General features: G+C 35.6%; 1 protein-coding gene across 1 annotated transcript in view; it reads right to left on the bottom strand.

Moving 5' to 3' along the window:
* The window catches only part of LOC116895965, an 83,362-nt gene that overhangs the window by 5,258 nt on the left and 55,606 nt on the right, over window positions 1-22,498 (bottom strand). The window contains exons 25-28 of the mRNA XM_032897012.1: window positions 15,618-15,804; window positions 7,402-7,639; window positions 3,590-3,720; window positions 2,173-2,331 (exon numbers count right to left, since the gene is read on the bottom strand). Coding sequence (XP_032752903.1) covers window positions 2,173-2,331; window positions 3,590-3,720; window positions 7,402-7,639; window positions 15,618-15,804 — 715 coding nt within the window. The remainder of the gene's footprint in view (window positions 1-2,172; window positions 2,332-3,589; window positions 3,721-7,401; window positions 7,640-15,617; window positions 15,805-22,498) is intronic.

Here is a 22,498-nt window from a genome sequence, read left to right as displayed (position 1 = left end):
ATGAGGAAATATATTACTGTTACAGTATTAGGATGGCTGAGAATCATTGGTTGAAAGCATACTTCCATAAATGATTCCCAGACTTCTATCTCCTCAGAATCTTGGATCAAATGTGGAACCTATATGGAGCATCTTGTGTTTTCTTACCTAAGACTAGAATCAATGAAAAGCTTGGCGTTCTATTAGTTACTATTACAATGAAATAAACCTACTGTCTGTTCAGATTGCCTCTCTGACTTCTAGTCCACATCATGACTTGCAATCATAGATGCCTCCAACTCCCAGTCCAAAGCTCTCTCTCCCTTGAAAAAAGCCAGATGCTATGTGGAATATCCAGACAGAGCCTATCCTAACTTCCCTCTTAGAGGCTCCATCCAGCAGCTGACTGAAATAAGACATGAAGAGCCACAGCCAATCATTGGATCTTATCGATCAATCAAGGACTTGTATGGAAGAAATGGGGGAGATTCCATGCCCTGAAGGAGATAGGAACTCCATAGGAAGAGCTACAGAATCAACTAAGCAGCAGCACTGGGAGCTATCAAAGGCTGAATTAACACCTAAAAATCCTGCAGAAGCTGCAGCATGACCTACAGCACAATTTATAGCAAATGCTTAGTGTCCTTGTGGGTCCCCCAACATGTGGAGCAGGGGCTATCTGTAAGCTGTTGACTGTGAAACCCTGTCCCCATCTGGCTTTAGAGGGAGAAGATGTGCTAACCCTGAAGAGAGTTGATTGCCAGGGTGGGAGGATAACCCAAGGGTCCCTAACCTGCTCAGGGAAGGAGAGAGACTCTGTGAGGGGAGAATAGGTAGGGAGGAGCATACAAGACATAAAATGAACAAACAAAAAAAATGTAAAACAATGATGATGATGATTATCATGATGATTATTATGATCATGATGATAGTAACTCTTTAAAAATCTACCAAATCAAATCAAAAAAAAAAAAAAACCAAAGTCCTATTCTTGGAAATAGGAAACTATCAAAAAATGACAGCACCCAAAATTAACTCATCCTGACTGTATAGTTGTTGAATCTGTACTTCAGGCTCACATAGAGTAAAGCTGTAATATACACGTACATCTTGCTTACAGACCCAGCAGGAATAGTGGTGAAGCTTACTTGTTTTCCATGTGAGAAGGTCTCATAGTTTTATGTTTTTTCTTAAAAATTGTAAACATTCAACTATTTAAATTTAGTTGTAACCATCAGATTGTTTGAAGAAAAGCAACTGTCTTTTGCATGAAATACCAGAATGAAGTATCATGTTGTACTAAAGTTAGCAAGCCATAAAAATGAAAGAATCCCAGGTGCCCTTGTAATTGGTTTGAATACACATGGCTAACTTCAGTAAGGTCTCAAGTTTCTGGCAATGAGAACCAGACACACTTGGCAAGCTCAAAGACCAAGGAAGGATCATTCAGTACCTTTGCCTAATGTTAGTAAGCATAGTTAATCCCAGAGCATTACTTTCACTCTTTATGTCTGGGCCATAGCTCCACAATCTTGTGAAAGGTGAAATCAGATCATGGCCCTAGTAATAATAAAACAATGAGATTTGCTCTAGAGTCACTACAGCTCCCTGGCAAGTTACGAGTGTTAGACAAGTTAAACGAAGGTTAGGCTAATACTTGAATATTTGACATGGAATTAGGATGGCAATATCTGGCAAAAGTGAAAGTGCTGGGTTATTGTTGATTGAGAAGGAAAACCATTTCTTGTATATACAAGACAGAGGATAATATTAAACATCGATAGCCTATTGTAGGTGAGTGTTGGACTAGTCAATTTGAACTGTTATTTGTGAAGGATATTATTTGGTAAGTCTTATTTAATACATGCATTTGGTAAAGCACATTTTTACCAATATTATAACTTGTTCAGCTATTAATTCACATGGTTTGTTCAGAGGTGACATCAGTGGGAATATTTGTAATGCCAAAATAAGCCCATCTTATATAAAAGGATATTAACTTCCAACAGAAGCTGGTCACCTGTCATATTTTACCTGACCTCATCAAGAGGTCATATTTTTACCTGACCTCATCAAGAGGTCACGTGTCCATATTTCTAGGAAACAGTCATCATTATGTAATCTCAAGGACAGAAAGCACATATGCATCTCTAGAGGGATGCTTAATGTTGGTGATGTGAAAACCTTCCTTACCATCAGCACGGATGCTGTAACTAGAACATTTTCTTCATTCCAGTCTATGAGTTCTTCACTCTCAATCCTCTCTCTGAGGCTCCAGTGTGAACTTTCAGGTAGAATTTCGAATATCTGATCTGATTCTTGTCCTTTCTCTGCAATTACGGATAATATATCCTGTGGGGGATAAGGATAAGCTTGTATTATTAGAGATCCACACATCTGAAGCACAAATATGTCTTTTATTGTGAATCTGAGCTATGGCAGTTTTCAGTGTAGAGGTATAACTGATAGGGATGAAGAAGACATTGAATTTTTTTTTGTTTTAGCTTCCAAATACATTTTCTTCCCTCACCCATTTTCCCCATAATTTATAACATCATGGTTTTATTGGACTTCTGTTCCCAGAAGCATTTTGGTGAATGGTCCTCTATTACTTTCTGTTTCCTTCTATGAATCTTTCTCAAGCATGAAATTTTAAGTTAATATTGGGATATTTCCCTTCCAGAGATCAACTCACTATTTTACTTACTGTCTTGTCTTGGCCTTTATTATGAATCCTAACCTTTGTGTTTTGCAGAAATATTTTTTCACTATATTTCTGAGACTTTTATATCCTTATTCTGTGATTTCTTATTTTCAACAATGTCTACAGATGCTTTCACGTTTAAGAACCCAGGCATATTTCAATCATTCTTCCATCATTTACTCTGTAAATATGACTGCCATACATAGGTTTACTCCATTTTAAAATGATTCCATGAATACAAACAAGGTTACCAGAAAATTCTGCTCTAAAATACCTAAGAAATCGGCAGTAATGCTTATGTGTCTGACAGGATAAATTTGTTCACAAACAGCATAAATTCCTATCACAGCTATAGTGCTAAAGTAGATGTTGGATACTAAAGATGTTTCCAAAGAAGTTTAATCACTCATTTAAAATAGAGTAAACCATATTAGATGGCATTTAAATATAGTCCACTACCATAAAAGATGTTAATATATATCAAAAAGAGTGTGTTCATCTAATTCATTGATAATATAAAGCAGAAAATTATAGATATTTTTAATTATACGAGATGGAGTAATTTCAGAGGCAATGATATTATGGGAGACTCTAGACAAATATGGAGTCTTAAAGAAGCTGCAAGACTTTCCAGTTGAGGAATTAGTGGGGCACTTCCATAGACTTATTTCCTCCAACAAGCTGGTGGGTTTGGATCTTTGATATAGTCAGTGCAAAACACGGGAATGTTATTTCTTTTCATTTTCTTTCAATTGCATTATTCAAAATATAGTGGAACTTATTTCTGTTTTAAAATGATCTTACCCTCATGGATAGGTTATCTAGATAGGTTATCTAAACATTCCTCAGTTTGATTAATAGCTTACTGAGAACAAAGGTGCTATAGATAGCCAAAATGATACTCACAAGTATTGGAGCAGGCAGCTTACTGTCGACAAAAATGCTTGTAAGATTTTTGCCAAATAAGCATTTCTTTCTTGGTCGTGTTGGATTAGAATATACTGGTGGCTTGGTATATATATTGCCTTTCTGTTTCTCTGAATATAAGAAAAAAGGGAAATCTTTTTTGAAACTGAACTCTCTTAGACCTTGTATATCCTTTGCATTTTATTGCACCAAATAAAAAGGAGATATGTGTTAAAGTACTAGAAGCATAGAAAACATTAAGTAGACACATAATACTCAAAGTCTAACTGAACAGAAAAAAATACAAAAGCTATGAAGAAAAAAGACAAAGTCACACATGAAGTCACTACATTAGACTAATATCTGAATTTTGAATGGATATTCCAAAATATAGTGGAACTGTATCAACGTTCTCCATGTTTTCAAAGAATACAGACACTAGCCTAGACTTTATTACTGGGCAAAAGCATCATTCATGTTAACAGAAGAGGAGTAGCATTACATAGTTTAATCACCAGTAAGTCATTTCTCATCAGCAATCTTGGTCTACAAAAGGCAAACAGCAGTCTCAAGATAACGTACATATACACAAGAAGGACAGAAATGATAAATAATCCTGTAGTCATTCAAAAAAGAGGGGAAAAAGTATATGTCAACAAAAAATAACAAAGATCCTTTAATACTTCTCATTAATAACCCTAAGCATTAACTCTCTCACACCAATAGTATACAGACTATCAGTTTGTGTAAGAAAACAGATTCCATCTTTCTCCTGCATCCAAAAATACACTTGTTTTAGATACAATTGCATACTTGTGTTTAATATGCAATTGCCTATATTTCTTTGTCTAGGTCTCAGGTCCCATTTAGTTTCTCATGCCCATTGGTGTTGCCTTGTTCAGTTAATGTTTAGGGAGTGATGTTGGTGAGGCTTTATGGGTGAGGTCACGGGAACATGGCAGAAGACTGGGAGGAAAGAAGGTACATAAGAATCAGTTGACTGCTGAAATTCCTTGTGAGATTTATTTGGCAACTGGCACTCAAGCCCCAACTTTGAGAGAAATCCAAGTGCTATTTAAAATATCCATATTTTGGGGGAAAAGTCACAGGAAATACTTTCACAATTGGTAGAATGTCTCTCACCAGGATTGAAATCATGACTGGTGCTAGAAATCTAGTCTGATTTATATAGCTAGTCTGGTCATAAACTTTAAAATTAATCACATTAATTTAATAAATTAGTTATGTTGCTTACAGCATTTAAATATTAGTCTTATATGGACCAACAAGTGAGTCCATCATCCTGCATCAAAGAAGCCTCTTTGATGGAGACCATTACAGAAAACAAACCTGGGCACAATTAAGAGATACTTGCATTATGGAAAATCCAGCACCAGCGAATACATGTACATTAGAGCTAAATGCTCTGTATCTCAGGGAACACTGTAGAAGAGGAGTTACAAATAGTGTAAAACCCAGCATACTTGAAAGTCTGTTTTGAAATTGCCTCTCATAGAAATAGGTGCAAAATCATAATAATAGCAATGTCAATGTAGTGTTAAGGCAATGCTCAAAATTTCACTTGTCAAAAGTTATAGGGAGCTAATTATGACTGACAGAATATTATTTTTTTTCCAGAAATGACCTGCATATGGATTGTCTAATACACACTGTATATCATGGAAACCATATTAACAAACAGAACAAAATGAACTCAAACAATATAGATATTTTTAAAGATACAAATATATATAAATAAACACATGTATAAAACAATATTGAAATGAGTTTGAAAGTGCAGTGGGGGTGATGGACTTTAGGTAGAAAAGTCTGGCTACAGTGGTATAATTCAATTTTTGATAAAAATTTAAAATAATACTAGTAATAAATGAAAACATTGTGAACTTATAGTAATGGGAGTTCAGGAGTAACCAAGAACAGTAAATATGGAAATTATCAATTTTTTTACTGGAGGTTTTCTGTAAAATTTCCGTATTTCAAATTTGTATTACAGACACTTTCGAGATAGACAAATCATGAATAAAGAGTATTTCATGTTGAGGTCTCAGGTGATAGGAGAGATACAACAAATACGCTGTATGCTTCTGTGCATTTCTCAGTGTATGTAAAGCATGCATGTGAGTGTGTGTGTGTGTGTGTGTGTTAAACACTTGCAGCTCACATCACTGTGCTCTTCTTCTCTCTCTCTCTCTCTCTCTTTCTCTCTTTCTCTCTCTCTCTCTCTCTCTCTCTCTCTCTCTCTATCTCTTGGGGGGGGTCTCTTTTGATCATTACTGAACAATATGTCAGGAATACCTGTCCAATAAACTTCTGTTAATTACTGTCTCCAACTGCCATCTCCCTTCAGGTAGAAGCTTCTGGTTTAGAGATGATTGTGCTACAATACCTAGCTTTGTTTGTTTTTTAATGTATGTTTGATGACCCAAATTCATGTCCCAAAGCCTGTATTTCAATTCCTTTAGACACTGGATTATCTTTTCAGGTCATTTTGTTTATTCTAAATCCATGATCCACCTCTAACTTCATCATGTGTGATGATTAATTTTGATTGTTAATAGAATTTTATTTATAACTTTCTATGGCACGGGATTCTACGCAGAAATCTGATGGATTATTCAGTGTCATTAACTTCTGGCCACACATTGGTGGCTGATGTGGGAAAACTAATACTATAACTGGGCTGTAGAGGCAGAGCCTGAAAAACGCCTTTTTCCAAAGACTGTGGAGGACCATGAAGAAGGTACACTGGAGTGTAAACAATAACCTAATTTAATAACATTTGTTATAATAGCAAACAATGTGAAGCATGCAGCATAAGTATTGTAAGTGAAAAATATTTGTAACTAATATGGTGAAATATAAAACTAACAAAGGATCTTGGAATAATTCTTCTGATATGATTAAATGGGAGGTAGAAGGGAACATTAAAATACAATGACCTTAGACCTTCTTAAGTCATCCTCTACCTCTCCTACTATGTGGTAGTTGTTCTGTTTTCTCCTGCTAAATGAAACATAATATGTAATTATCAGACAAATATTTTCAGATGATAGATACACCTCACTTAATATAAGTGTAACGTTTGGGTATATTTTCTTAACTCTATAAAAAGAATTACTTCAGTTAACAATGTATTTGAATTTGTGTGGTACTACCTGATAATCAGGTGAGTTTAACCTCTTTATCATACCTCACATAGGTTTTGTAGTAGATCCTGTGCAAATTAATACCAATGATAAGATTTTGGCAATATTGTTTCTCATAGAAAATTAAACAAACATTAGGATTTTTGTGCTAGGAAAACAAAGCATGTTTACAGTGGTGCAGGGCTTAATCTTAAAAAAATGTTTAATCAATTTTCAAATCAAATCATTATTTCTAAATGATCTTATAAATAATAATTTTATATGGAAGAAATCTTCTAATTTAAGACCATGGGAAAAAGGGAGACAAAATATAGAAAACAATATTGGTGGATTCTCAAAATAAAGAGTGTGTTATACATACCTGAATGTATCCAGATGTATGTAAGTGTATGACTGTATATATATATATATATATATATATATATATGTATGTGTGTGCATGTGTGTATACAAATATATGAATGTATGTAAAGATGTAAAGATGCATATATTTAAGTATAATTTAATTAAAGCGATATTTAAAAACTTTTCCCATACTCTAATAACATTTTGTGTACCAAAGCTGCTCTGATATTTACAAATTTATGAAATGACGAAATGATTTCACCTTCCATTCATTTGATGAATAAATAAATCTTGTCTTACCAGTAGGACTTTCCTCCTGCAGTGCAGAATGTGAAATACTAAATTTTTCATATTTATCACAGGGATTCCAGTTATGGCCAGCTATGGCTTTTGTCATATTAGGTGATTCACCAGAAGAATTTAGTGATTTTTTATATTTCTTTAAGTCTTCAGACCTTTTTTCAATATGCTTAAATAATATATCATCATTTCCAAATATTTGATGACACGGGTGAATCATGATTTGCATAAGAGATATCTGTAACACCCCAAGGCAAAAACAAGATTGTCATTAAACATAGTTTACAAAATTGAAATTTAAAAATGAAATCCAATACTATGAGGAAAAAAACAGTTGCCAAAAACAGATAGGAACCCATGAAATGAAGTATTTGAAATGGAGACTCTAATTTCTTTGCATTTTACCAAACTTATTAAAGTTTCATACCTATTGCAAAGAGCAGAAGAACTAATAACCAACACAAAATTTCAAAAATGATACGCTGCAAAAAACTGTGAGTGAACCAAATTAATGACCATTATGTGTTAATGGTTTGTGTGTGTGTGGGGGGGGGGTTGGCTGTTTATTGGGATTGTTTATTTGAATGGGAGGCCTCTCTAGTTCCAGGCATCACAATACCCTCTCATTGGCAATGTTCTGGTGCCTTGGCCCTCCTGGTGGAAGTATGCCACTGCTTAGAATTTGTAGTTACAAAGGTAGGTGCCATTTCCAATGCACTTTCTCTGCTACATTTTTGCTTCCCAAGATAAGAACCATCAGCTCTCAGCTTCCTCTTTGGTTTTGCTTCCTTTCTGCAGTCATGCTCCTCTGTCATGGCATTGAAGTGCGATACTCGCTCAGCATTTGTAGGTCCCAAATAACCACTTACATTAATGTTTTCCTGGTCATGTTGTTTGGTTTTTTATTGGTTATTTTATTCAATTACATTTCAAACATTATCCCACTTCACAGTTCTCTTCCACAAATCCTGTATCTCCTCCCTTGCCTCTATTGCAGTGTTCTCTCACTTGCCCACGCACTCCTGCTTCAAAAACATAGCTTTCCCCTATCCTAGGCCATCAAGCCAGGACTAAGTGCCTCCCCTCCTAGTGATTGATGCCAAATAAGACAATCCTCCGCTACATAAAGAGCTGGAGCCATGCGTTCCCACATGTGCACTCTTTCGTTGGTGTTTTAAATCCTGGTGTTTTATTAAGGAAATAGAAATGTGACTGAGAGAAGAAGTTGGTGAGAAGAGGGAGTCTTAATTGAGAAAATGCCTCCACCACATTGACCTATTCTATAGTGAAGTCTAAGGGATATTGTCCTGACTAACCTTGGAATTTGTAGGGCCCAGATCTCCAGGATAGTGCCACCCTTGTGTTATTAGTCAGAAAAAGAAAGATGAGATACGAGGCAGGAGGCACTGCTCCTACTAGACTTCTGCTTTAGTTCTTGTCTCCCTGTTTCATTTTGGGCTCTGACATTTCTCAGTATTTAACTGGTAACTGCTAGTATACTATTGAGTGTAACCTGTTTTCCATAAGTTGCTTTTCATCAGTGTTTTTTCACAGCAATCGTCAAAAATTATGGTACGTCCTAAATTGAAAAACACTAGTAAGTCACTTTTCTTCTGAGATGATGGCTTAGGTTAAGTAAGCTCTATTCATCACATATGTTTCTTCCCAGCATGCGCCTAAGTTTATGTTTGAGCAGTCCTGCACAGGATAGTCTTGTTTTATATGCAGAATATTTTGGCTTGTTGTTTGCATACTTGACCATACAAAAGAATATATTTGAAAAGAACTGTCCATAAAGGAAGAATCATTAAAAGTTATTAAGAGTGAAAAATGCATTTTATTGTTTAATTTGGACTAAACAGGCAGTTTAATATAGTCTTGGATTTTAGGTTTCCAGTACCGTGGTAATTAGAAATTACGTAAAAAAGCTATGTTTCTAGTCCAAGCCAAGTACGGTCCTGAGTAAGAATCCCATTCTAGCTATCCCTTGTGCTATCATCCTCCATTGTGAGTAACATCATTATATCTTCTTTCTTGTGGATGTAATACCTGAGAAATGCTAGTTAACATATAACTTGTTTTCTGTCATATGTACATTTTCTTTGCCTTTTATCCTTTTCAAAATATATGTCTTTTATTGATTCTCTGTAAATTTCTAATCATGCTACCAAGTAAATCTCATTCCACTTCTCAATCCTTCCATATACCCCTTGGAAACAATCCTCTCTCACTACTTTTCAAAAATTAAAATTAAATAAAAATTAAATTTAATATTAAAAAATCAAATTAAAATTAAAAAAATAAAAGTACAGTGTGTGGGATATTATGTGCCATTAGTGGTCACACATTATACCCTCTTGTCCAAACAGATTTTCTTGCAAAAGGACATTGAAATAAGTCACTGGTCTGGTTTCAGCACTCTGTATTTTACCATCCTCTCAATACTGGAACCTCTCTGAGATGCCTCTCCTTCTATATACTGGTATCTTGCTGTAGCATTTGATTACTGTAATCCTTCAGCTTTGAATCTGCAGGACCTCCCCCATCATATTCTCCAGCAACATGAACTAGGCCCCCTACATATATGTAGGAGATGTGCAACTTGATCTTCAGGTATGTCCCCTAACACTTTGTGTGGAGGCTGGCTCTGACATTTTGTCTACCACTGGTTGGATTCTTTTATCTGGGCTGCTTTGTACGGCTTCAGTAGAAGGTGATGCACATCTTCCAGTTGTGAATTGATGTATCAGAAAGAGTTGGTGACAATGGAAGGTCTACACTACTGAGGTAAAGAAGAATGGAGGGAAAATCAGGTTGTAAATATGGGACATGGAGGAAGGGACTGCAATCAGGATATACAGTAAATTAATTAGTGAAAATATTTATGTACATGTGTTTATAAGAAAAGTAACAGCTACAGTATACCTGAGTAACATAAAACTGTACCTGAAATAGGTAAGGGCTAAAATAATGGAAAGAATACAAAATAAAATACACTATTTATCATTACTTATGTATATACCTATACATATACAAATACATTTACATGTACAAGTACACTTACACCTTATGTACACAAAAACAAACATATATAGGTATACATAAGAATATATGTATATATATATATATATATGTGCAATGTGCTTTACTATTACCAGCAATTCACATGATGTGAATATTTAGTAATATAAGTCTAACGACAATGAAACACAACTAATCTATATTCCAAAAATAGTGGTACAGTGGAAAAAAAAACAAAATCTAGGTGATCTGGATCTTTTAAAATTTCACTCATGTCTTCTTGGATAACCATTATATGTGCAGATTATTGTTGGCTAAAACATCATATCTAAGTCAATATTTAAGAAGAAATAAGGAATGAATGGAAGAACGAAATGATTAACTTCTTTAAACAACATTAAAAATCTCCCTTCCCGGGGTTGGGGATTTAGCTCAGCGGTAGAGCACTTGCCTAGCAAGCACAGGCCCTGGGTTCAGTCCCCAGCTCCGAAAAAAAAAATCTCCCTTCCCAAATCTTCCAGAAATATATCAATACATATTCTACTCCACTCCAGAAGAATGGAATCCTAGAGTTTCCTGGTAGAGAACTGATCCTTCTAAAGTATTACCAATAACTGAATTATAATTAGACATTTGTTCCGAAAGACAAATTTAAGATCCCCTTACCTTTCTTAAGACATCAGTCCCAAATAATGAGGCTCTCGAAGTCTGACCCCTTAATCCACGTAGAGCTATGCGGAAAGATAACCTGTAATGGTCCAAATTATTCATGGAAGAATCTTTTAGCATTATTATTTCACACAAGAGCTGTTTTAATAATATAAAGTTTGGCTCTGGAACCTGCTGCAAAAGGCTAAACAAAGAAAAAGGAGAATTTTAGGTTAGACCATCTTGAAAATAATATAAGTTAGAAATCTAACTACGAAGAACAAATAGGGTAAATGTTTTGTAGACCAACTCATAGGATAATCAGAACTCAAAGGAAGTTAGAATATATAGCTAGAGTATTACATAAAATATTTTCTGCAAATCACTTTTCTGTACAGCATCATCGAAAAACATTTTTAAAATTCTTTATGGATGTCAATGTACTAGATGTATGACTGCTACCTACAGAAGTCAGAGGACATTGGCAGGATCCCTGGTATCAGAATGAATGAAGATTGTTGCAAACCATGCTTGTTCTGTGTGTGAAAACATCCAGTGCTTTCAAACAGCACACCAACTTTCTTCCCAGCCGGGGGACACCTTTAACATCTAATGTATTATAAATCCATGACACAGTCTTATAACAATCTAGTACATAAGGAGCAGAATCACACTCATGATTCTACTCAATGCCCTGGTATTAGAATGAATGAAGATTTTGAAGACCATGTGTGTTCTGTGTATGAACATCCAGTGTTTTTCAACAGCAAACCATCGTTCCAACCACCATGGAGTGGAGATACATTTAATATCTAATGTAGTGTGAATCCATGGAACACTCTGGTGACACTCTAGAACATAAGGAGCAGTAAGCACACTAGTAATCCTACACAATACAATTATAAAAGTTTCTGCTACTGCAAGAAAGAGAGACAGGGTACCTGGGTGCAATGGGTGCTCAAAGTTCTGGTTAGGTATGAAATCATTCTATGGAGTATCACACAGAAAAATGACTCAAAGAAGTCAAAGCTATACCTGACCTGGACTGCTCTACATAGTTATAGTTGAGAAAGAAGAATTCAGTAATAGATTCATGTTCTAATCAATGACTTATATTGACCATGCAAAATATTCACAATACCATGATAACAATTCAAGGAAGCAAGTAACCCAGAGGTATTACATGCACATACTTCTTATAATTTGTCTCACACTTGAACTAAACCAATACTCTAGCCAGACCTGAACACAAGGATTTACATACACTGTCTTCTAAATCATGACATTTAAAGGAGACGACTCCCAAATAAGTTTGAGACATGGTTCAACATGCTAGCTTGTGAAAGCAGAATGTTTATAAAGTGACAATGCATGTGTGAGCGAGGAAAACTCTTGGCATAGGACATCACTGCTGCTTGCAATACCAGAAACACAAGCCTATGTGACTTACAAAAGCACTGCTTCTATATCGGTGCAGTTCCCCAAGTGCTTACTGTATCATTACCTTTGAATGGTATTAATTTTTCCAGCCAGAGTTACTTTTTCTGGGATGCAAAGCCAATTTTCATAGAGGATCAAAGTAAGTGAGGTTCCACCAATGTTAATAATTAAATCCTGTTTTATTGCACATAAACAAAAAAAAAGTAATGGTCAATGCACATTGTAGATAGTACTTGAATACATTTTTTTTGAAATTAGCTCTTTAGACCTGAGATTCTTATCTTGTGGGTCATAGTCATTAGGGGGTCACATATCATATATTTTACATATCAGATAGTCTATGCATTTGTCTTTATAATCATATCAGGAACAAAATTTGAAGTATGAAGAGAAGAAAAATGATGTAATGGTTAAGAGTCACAAAACCATGAGGAAATATATTAGTGTTTTAGGATTAGGGAGGTTGAGAATCAGTGGTTGACAGCATACTTCCCTAAAAGACGGCAAACTGACATCTCCCCAGAATCTTGGATCAAATTTGTTACCTAAATGCAGGATCTTGTGTTTTCTTACCAAAGACATGAATCAATTAAGCAAAGTCCTAGTTGCTATAGCAATGAAATAAAACTACAGTCTGTTCATATTGCCTCTCCTGGCTTCTAGTCCATATCACTCCTTGCAATCATAGATCTTCACTCCAATTCCCAGACCAAAGCTCTCTCTGTCTGAAGGAAGGCAGCTCCTATGTGGAATATCCAGAGAGGAGCCTATCATAACTGCTCCCTGAAAGGCTCCAAATAGCAGCAGACTGAAATAGGATGTAAATAACCACAGCCAATCATTGGATCTTATAGATCAATGAAGGACTTTATGGTAGAAATGCAGGAAAGATTCCATGCCCGGAAGAAGATAGGAAAACCATAGGAAGAGCTACAGAATCAACTAAGCTGGACCACTGTGAGATACTAAAGGCTGAACTTCCAACTGAAAGGTCACCAGATGCTGGAGTACATTTATAGCAAATGTAAAGCTTAGTCTCCATGTGGTCCCCCAACATACTGAGCAGGGGTTATACTTAAGCTGTTGAATGTGAAAACCCTTCCCCACCTGAACTCAGGGGCAGAAGTTATGCTAACCCTGAAGAGAGTTGATGTGCCAGGGAAGGAGGATGACCCAGGGCCCCCTGACTGACACAGAGAAGGAATGAGGGAGAAGATGTGGGCGGCAGCATGCAAGACATAAAATGAGCAAATAAATGTAAAATAGTAGTAGTAGTAAGAACAGGAGGAGGAGGAGGATCAGCTATTAAAAAATTCCAACAAAACAAACAAACCAAAACCACAGGCCTCTTTTTGGAAATAGGCAACTCTCCAAAAGTGAGAACACTAGAAAATACCGTGGTAATTAGAAATTAAGTAAAAAAGCTATGTTTCTAGTCCAAGCCATGTAGAGTCCTGAGTAAGACTCCCATTCTAGCTATCCCTTGTGCTATCATCCTCCATTGTGAGTAACATCATTATATCTTCTTACTGTTGGACCTAATACCTTAGAAATGCTAGTTAACATGTACCTTGCTTTCTGTCATATGTACATTTTCTTTGCCTTTTATCCATTCAAAATATATGTCCTTTATTGATTCCCTGTAAATTTCTAATCATGCTAACAAGTAACTCTCTTTCACTTTTAAATCCTTCCATATACCCCTTGGAAACAATCCCTCTCACTAATTTTCAAAAAATAAAATTAAATAAAAATTTAAATTTAATATTAAAAAATCAAATTAAAATTTAAAAAACTTTAAAATAGTGTTTGAGTTGTGTTGTGCCATAAGTGGTTACACATTATACCCTCTTGTCCAAACAGATTTTCTTGCAAAAGGACATTAAATAAGTCACTGGTCTGGTTTCAGCACTCTGTATTTTACCATCCTCTCAATACTGGAACCTCCCTGAGATGCCTCTCCTTCTATATCCTGGTATCTTGCTGTAGCCTTTGACCACTGTGATCCTTCAGCTTTGAATCTGCAGGACCTCCTTTATCATATGCTCCAGCAGCAGGACCTAGTCCCCCTACATATATGTAGCAGATGTTCAGCTTGATCTTTAGGTATGTCCCCTAACAGTTCGTGTGCAGACTGGGTGTGAGTCTGTTTTCTATCACTGGTTGGTTTCTTTATTCCTGGGCTGCTTTCTATGGCTTAGTTAGAAGGTGGTGCACATATTGCTTTTGTGAATTGATGTATAAGAAAGACTTGGTGTCAATGGAAGTTCTACAGTACGGAGGTAAAGAAGATTGGAGGGAAAATCAGGTTGTAAACATGGGACTTGGAAGAAGGGATTGCAATCAGGATATAAAGTAAATAAATTAGTGAAAAATATTTATGTATATATGCGTTTATAGTAAAATAACAGCTACAGTATACCTGAGTAACATAAAACTGTACCTGAAATAGGTTAGGGCTAAAATAATGGAAAGAATACAAAATACAATACACTAATTATTTATCATTACTTCTGTATATACATATATATATATATGTACAAATACATTTACATGTACAAGTACACCTACACCTTATGTACACACAAACACACTTATATAGGTATATAGAAGAATACATATAAGTATATATGTATTTATATATATATGTGCAATGTGCTTTAATATGACCAGCAATTCACATGATGTGAATATATAGTGATATAAGTATAACAATTATGAAAAACAACTAATCTATACTCCAAAAATAGTTGTACAATGGAAAAAAAACAAAACCTAGGTGATCTTGATCTTTTAAAATTTCACTCATATCTTCTTGGATAACCATTATATGTGCAGAATATTGTTGGCTAAAAAATCATATCTAAATCAATATTTAAGGAGAAACAAGGAATGAATGGAAGAACGAAATGATTAACTTCTTTAAACTACATTAAAAAATCTCCCTTCCCAAATCTTTCTGAAATAGATCAATACATATTCTACTCCACTCCAGAAGAATGCAAACCTAGGGTTTCCTGTTAGAGAAATGATCCTTCTAAAGTATTCCCAATTACTGAATTATAATTAGACATTTGTTCCCAAAGGCAAATTTCAGATCCCCTTACCTTTCTTAAGACATCAGTCCCAAATAACGAGTCTCTCAAAGTCTGACCCCTTAATCCACGTGGAGCTATGCGTACAGATAAACTGAAACGGTCCACATTATTCATGGAAGAATCTTTTAGCATTGTTAATACACACAAGAGAGGTTTTAATAGTATAAAGTTTGGTTCTGGAACCTGTTGAAACAGGCTAAACAAAGAAAAAGGAGAATTTTTAGGTTAGACCATCTTGAATAATGTAAGTTAGAAATTAACTACCAAGAACAGATAGGTAAATGTTTTTAGACCAACTCACGGGATAATCAGAACTCAAAGGAAGTTAGAATATATAGCTAGAGTATTACATAAAATATTTTCTGCAAATCACTTTTCTGTACAGCATCATGGAAAAACATTGTTAAAATTCTTTATGAATGTCAGTGTACTAGATGTATGACTGCTACCTACAGAAGCCAGAGGACGTTGACAGGATCCCTGGTATCAGAATGAATGAAGATTGTTGCAAACCATGCATGTTCTCTGTGTGAAAACATCCAGTGCTTTCAAACAGCTAACCATCTTTCTCTGCTACCATGGGGACACCTTTAACGTCTAATGTATTATAAATCCATGACACAGTCTTATAGCAATCTAGAACATAAGGAGCAGAATCACACTCATGATTCTACTCAATGCCCTGGTATATGAATGAATGAAGATTTTGAAGACCATATGTGTTCTGTATATGAAAACATCCAGTGTTTTTCAACAGCAAACCATCTTTCCAACCACCATGGAGTGGAGATACATTTAATACCTAATGTAGTATGAATCCATGGAACACTCTGGTGACACTCTAGAACATAAGAACAGAAAGCACACTAGTAATCCTACACAATACAATTATAAAAGTTTCTGCTACTGCAAGAAAGAGAGGCAGGGTACCTGGCTTGCAATGGGAGCTCAAAGTTCTGGTTAGGTATGAAATCATTCTATGGAGTATCACACAGAAAAATGACTCAAAAAGTCAAAGCTATACCTGACCTAGACGGCTCTACATAGTTATAGTTGAGAAAGAAGAATTCAGTAATAGATTCATGTTCTAATCAATGACTTATATTGACCATGTGAAATATTCACAATACCATGATAACAATTCAAGGAAGCAAGTAACCCAGAGGCATTATATGCACATACTTCTTATAATTTGTCTCACACATGAACTAAACCAATACTCTAGCCAGACCTGAACACAAGATTTTACATACACTGTTTTCTAAATCATGACATTTTAAAGGAGAAGGCTTCCAAGTAAGATTGAGACATGGTTCAACACGCTAGCTTGTGAAAGCAGAATGTTTATAAATTTCAAAACATGTCTGAGCGAAGGATACCTCTTGGCATAGGACATCACTGCTGCTTGCAATACTAGAAACACAAGCCTATGTGACTTACAAAAGCACTGCTTCTATATCGGTGCAGTTCCCCAAGTGCTTACTGTATCATTACCTTTGAATGGTATTAATTTTTCCAGCCAGAGTTAATTTTTCTGGGATGCAAAGCCAATTTTCATAGAGGATCAAGGTAAGTGAGGTTCCACCAATATTAATCATAAAATCCTGTTTTATTGAACATAAAACAAAAAAGTAATGGTCAATGTACATTGTAGATAGTACTTGAAAAACATTTTTGAAATTAGCACTTTAAATCAATGAATCTTATATCTTGTGGGTCATAAACATTAGGGAGTCACATATATATTTTCCATATTAGATAATCAATCCATTTGTCTTTATAATCATATCAGGAACAAAATTTGAAGTATGAAGAGAAGCAAAATGAAGTAATGGTTAAGAGTCACAAAACCATGAGGAAATATATTAGTGTTACAGGATTAGGGACGTTGAGAATCAGTGGTTGAGAGCATACTTCCCTAAAAGACCCCAAACTGACATCTCCCCATAATCTTGGATCAAATGTGGAACCTAAATGCAGGATCTTGTGTTTTCTTACCTACGACTAGAATCAAAGAAGCAGAGTCCTAGTTGCTATAGCAATGAAATAATACTACAGTCTGTTCATATTGCCTCTCCTGGCCCCTAGTCCACGCCACTCCTTGCAATCATAGATCTGCACTCCAATTCCCAGACCAAAGCTCTCTCTGTCTGAAGGAAGGCAGCTCCTATGTGGAATATCCAGAGAGGAGCCTAGCATAACTGCTCTCTGAAAGGCTCCAAATAGCAGCAGACTGAAATAGGATGTAAATAGCCACAGCCAATCATTGGATCTTACTGATCAATGAAGGACTTTATGGAAGAAATGCAGGAAAGATTCCATGCCCGGAAGAAGATAGGAAACCATAGAAGAGCTATAGAATCAACTAAGCTGGACCATCAGAGATACCAAAGGCTGAACTCAACTGAAAGGTCACCAGATGCTGGAGTACATTTATAGCAAATGTAAAGCTTAGTTCCATGTGGTCCCCAACACACGAGCAGGGGAAGTTATACTTAAGCTGTTGACAGAAAACCTTTTCCCAGCTAAACTTAGGGGCAGAAGTTATGAACCCCTGAAGAGAGTTGATGTGCCAGGGAAGGAAGATGACCTAGGGCCCCCTGACTGACTCAGAGAAGGAATGAGGGGAGAAGATGTGGTCGGCAGATTGGGAGACATAAAATGAGCAAATAAATGTAAAGTAGTAGTAGTAGTAAGAACAGGAGGAGGAGGAGGATCAGCTATTAAAAACTTCCAACAAAACAAACAAACCAAAACCACAGGCCTCTTTTTGGAAACAGGCAACTCTCCAAAAGTGAGAACACTAGAAAATACCGTGGCAATTAGAAATTAAGTTAAAACGCTATGTTTCTAATACAAGCCATGTAGAGTCCTGAGTAAGACTCCCATTCTATCTATCCCTTGTGCTATCATCCTCCATTGTGAGTAACATCTTATATCTTCTTATTGTTGGACCTAATAGGTGAGAAATGCTAGTTAACATGTACTTTGCTTTCTGTCATATATACATTTTCTTTGCCTTTTATCCTTTTCAAAATATATGTCCTTTATTGATTCCCTGTAAATTTCTAATCATGCTAACACGTAACTCTCTTTTACTTTTAAATCCTTCCATATACCCCTTGGAAACAATCCCCTCTCACTAATTTTCAAAAATTACAATTAAATAAAAATTTAAATTTAATACTAAAAAATCAAATTAAAATTTAAAAAACTTTAATATAGTGTGTGAGTTGTGTTGTGCCATAAGTGGTTAAACATTATACCCTCTTGTCCAAACAGATTTTTCTGCAAAAGGACATTAATAAGTCACTGGTCTGGTTTCATACTCTGTATTTTACCATCCTCTCAATACTGGAACCTCCCTGAGATGCTCTCCTCCCATATCCTGGCATCTTGCCAGCTTTGATTACTGTGATTCTTTTTCAGCTTTGAATCTGCAGGACCTTTTATCATATGCTCCAGCAGCAGGACTAGGCCTCTATATATGTAGCAGATGTGCAACTTGATCTTCAGGTATGTCCCCTAACAGTTCGTTTGCAGACTGGCTCTGACTCTGTTTTCTAACACTGGTTAGTTTCTTTTTTCCTGGGCTGCTTTCTATGGCTTAGGTCGAATGTTTTGCACATATTCCTTTTGCGAATTGATGTTTAAGAAAGAGTTGGTGTCAATGGATGTTCTACAGTACTGAGGTAAATAAGAATGGAGTGAAAATCAGGTTGTAAAGATGGGACTTGGAGGAAGGGACTGCAGTCAGGATATAAAGTAAATAGTGGAATATATTTATGTACATTTGTTTATAATAAAATTACATCTACAGAATACCTGAGTAACATAAAACTGTACCTGAAAAATAGGTTAGGGCTAAAATAATGGAAAGAATACAAAATAAAATACACTATTTATCATTGCGTACGTATATACTTGTACATATACAAATACATTTACATGTACAAGTACACATACACCTATATGTATACACAAACACACATATATATGTATATATAAGAATACATATGTTTATATTTATATATACAAATATATATATGTGCAATGTGGTTCAGTATGAACAGCAAATCACATGATGTGAATATTTAGTAATATAAGTCTAACAATTATGAAAAACAACTAATCTATACTCCAAAAATAAGGGTACAGTGGAAAAAAAAACAAAGAAAACCTAGGTAATTTTGATCTTTTCAAAATTCGCTCAGGTGTTCTTGGATAACCATTACATGTGCAGATTATTGTTGACTAATACATCAATATCTAAACCAATATTTAAGAAGAAAGAAGGAGTGAACGGTAGAACAAAATGATTAACTTCTTTAAACTACATTAAAAAATCTCCTTCCCAAATCTTCCTAAAATAGATCAATACATATTCTAATCCACTCCAGAAAAATACAATCCTAGGTTTCCTGTTAGAGAAATGATACTTCCAAAGTATTCCCAATAACTGAATTATAATTACCATTTGTTCCCAAAGGCAAATTTCAGATCCCCTTACCGGTCTTAAGATGTCAACGCCAAATAAAGAGTCTCTCAAAGTCTGTCCCCTTAATCCACGTGGAGCTTTGCACACAGATAACCTGAAACGGTCCACATTATTCATGGAAGAATCTTTTAGCATTGTTAATACACACAAGAGAGGTTTTAATAGTATAAAGTTTGGTTCTGGAACCTGTTGAAACAGGCTAAACAAAGAAAAAGGAGAATTTTAGGTTAGACCATCTTGAAAATAATGTAAGTTAGAAATCTAACTACGAAGAAAAAATAGGGTAAATGTTTTGTAGACCAACACATAGTATAATCAGAATTCAAAAGAAGTTAGAATATATAGCTAGAGTATGACATAAAATATTTTCTGCAAATCAGTTTTCTGTACAGCATCATGTAAAAATATTTATAAAATTCTTTATGAATGTCATTGTACTAGATGTACGACTGCTACCTACAGAAGCCAGAGGAAATTGGCAGGATCCCTGGTATCAGAATGAATGAAGATTGTTGCAAACCATGTATGTTCTGTGTGTGAAAACATCCGGTGCTTTCAAACAGCACACCAACTTTCTTGGCACATGGGGGACACCTTTAACATCTAATGTATTATAAATCCATGACACAGTCTTATAACAATCTAGAACATGGGGAGGAGAATCACACTCATGATTCTACTCAATGCCCTGGTATATGAATGAATGAAGATTTTGAAGACCATGTGTGTTCTGTGTATGAAACATCCAGTGTTTTTCAACAGCTATCCATTTTTCCAACCACCAAGGAGTGGAGATATATTTAATATCTAATGTAGTATGAATCCACAGAACATTCTTGTGACACTCTAGAACATAAGAACAGAAAAAGCACACTAGTGATCCTACACAATACAATTATAAAAGTTTCTGCTTCTGCAAGACAGAGATGCAGTGCAATGGGATTCAATGGAGCTCAAAGCTCTGGTTAAGTATGAAATCCTTTCTATGGAGTATCACACAGAAAATGACTCAAAGAAGTCAAAGCTATACCTGACCTAGACGGCTCTATATAGTTATAGTTGAGAAAGAAGAATTCAGTAATAGATTCATGTTCTAATCAATGACTTATATTGACCATGTGGAAATATTCACAATACCATGACAACAATTCAAGGAAGCAAGTAACCCACACGTGTTATATGCAAATACTTCTTTTTGTCTCACACATGAACTAAACTAATACTCTAGCCAGACCTGAACACAAAAAGTTACATAGACTGCCTCCTTTTTCTTTTTTTTTTTTTTTTTAATTAACTTGAGTATTTCTTATATACATTTCGAGTGTTATTCCCTTTCCCGGTTTCTGGGCAAACATCCCCTTCCTCCCTCCTCTTCCTTATGGGTGTTCCCCTCCCCATCCTCCCCCCCTTGCCGCCCTCCCCCAAACAATCTAGTTCACTGGGGGTTCAGTCTTAGCAGGACCCAGGGCTTCCCCTTCCACTGGTGCTCTTACTCGGATATTCATTGCTACCTATGAGGTCAGAGTCCAGGGTCAGTCCATGTATAGTCTTTAGGTAGTGGCTTAGTCCCTGGAAGCTCTGGATGCTTGGCACTGTTGTTCACATGGGGTCTCGAGCCCCTTCAAGCTCTTCCGGTTCTTTCTCTGATTCCTTCAATGGGGGTCCTGTTCTCAGTTCAGTGGTTTGTTGCTGGCATACGCCTCTGAGGTTGCTCTATTCTGGCTGTATAGACTGCCTTCTAAATCATGACATTTTAAAGGAGACAACTCAAGTAAGATTGAAATATATTTTCAACACGCTAGCTTGAGAAAGCAGAATGTTTATAAAGGACAATACATGTCTGAGTGAAGGAAACCTCTTGGTATAGGACATCATTGTTGCTGGCAATACTAGAAACAGAAGTTTGGGTAACTTACAAAAGCACTGCTTCTATATTGGTGCAGTTGCCCAAGTGCTTACTGTATCATTACCTTTGGATGGCATTTAATTTTACAGAAAGAGTTCCTTTTTCCGGGATGCAAAGCCAATTTTCATACATGATCAAGGTAAGTGAGGTTGCATCAATGTTAATAATATAATCCTGTTTTATTAAACATGAAACAAAAAAAGTAATGGTCAATGTACATTGTAGATAGTACTTGAGAAACATTTTTTGAAATTAGCACTTTAGAGCAGTGATTTTTATCTTGTGGGTCATAATCATTAGGGGGTCACATATCATACATTTTCCATATCAGATATTCTATGCATTTGTTTTATAAACATATCAGGAACAAAATTTGAAGTATGAAGAGAAGCAAAATGAAGTAATGGTTAGAGTCACAAAACCATGAGGAAATATATTAGTGTTACAGGATTAGGGACGTTGAGAATCAGTGGTTGAGAGCATACT

Source organism: Rattus rattus, chromosome 3 (assembly GCF_011064425.1).
Source record: "Rattus rattus isolate New Zealand chromosome 3, Rrattus_CSIRO_v1, whole genome shotgun sequence".
NCBI lineage: Eukaryota > Metazoa > Chordata > Mammalia > Rodentia > Muridae > Rattus > Rattus rattus.
Note: the sequence above shows the minus strand (reverse complement) of the source record. Positions and strands in the feature narration are given on the sequence as shown.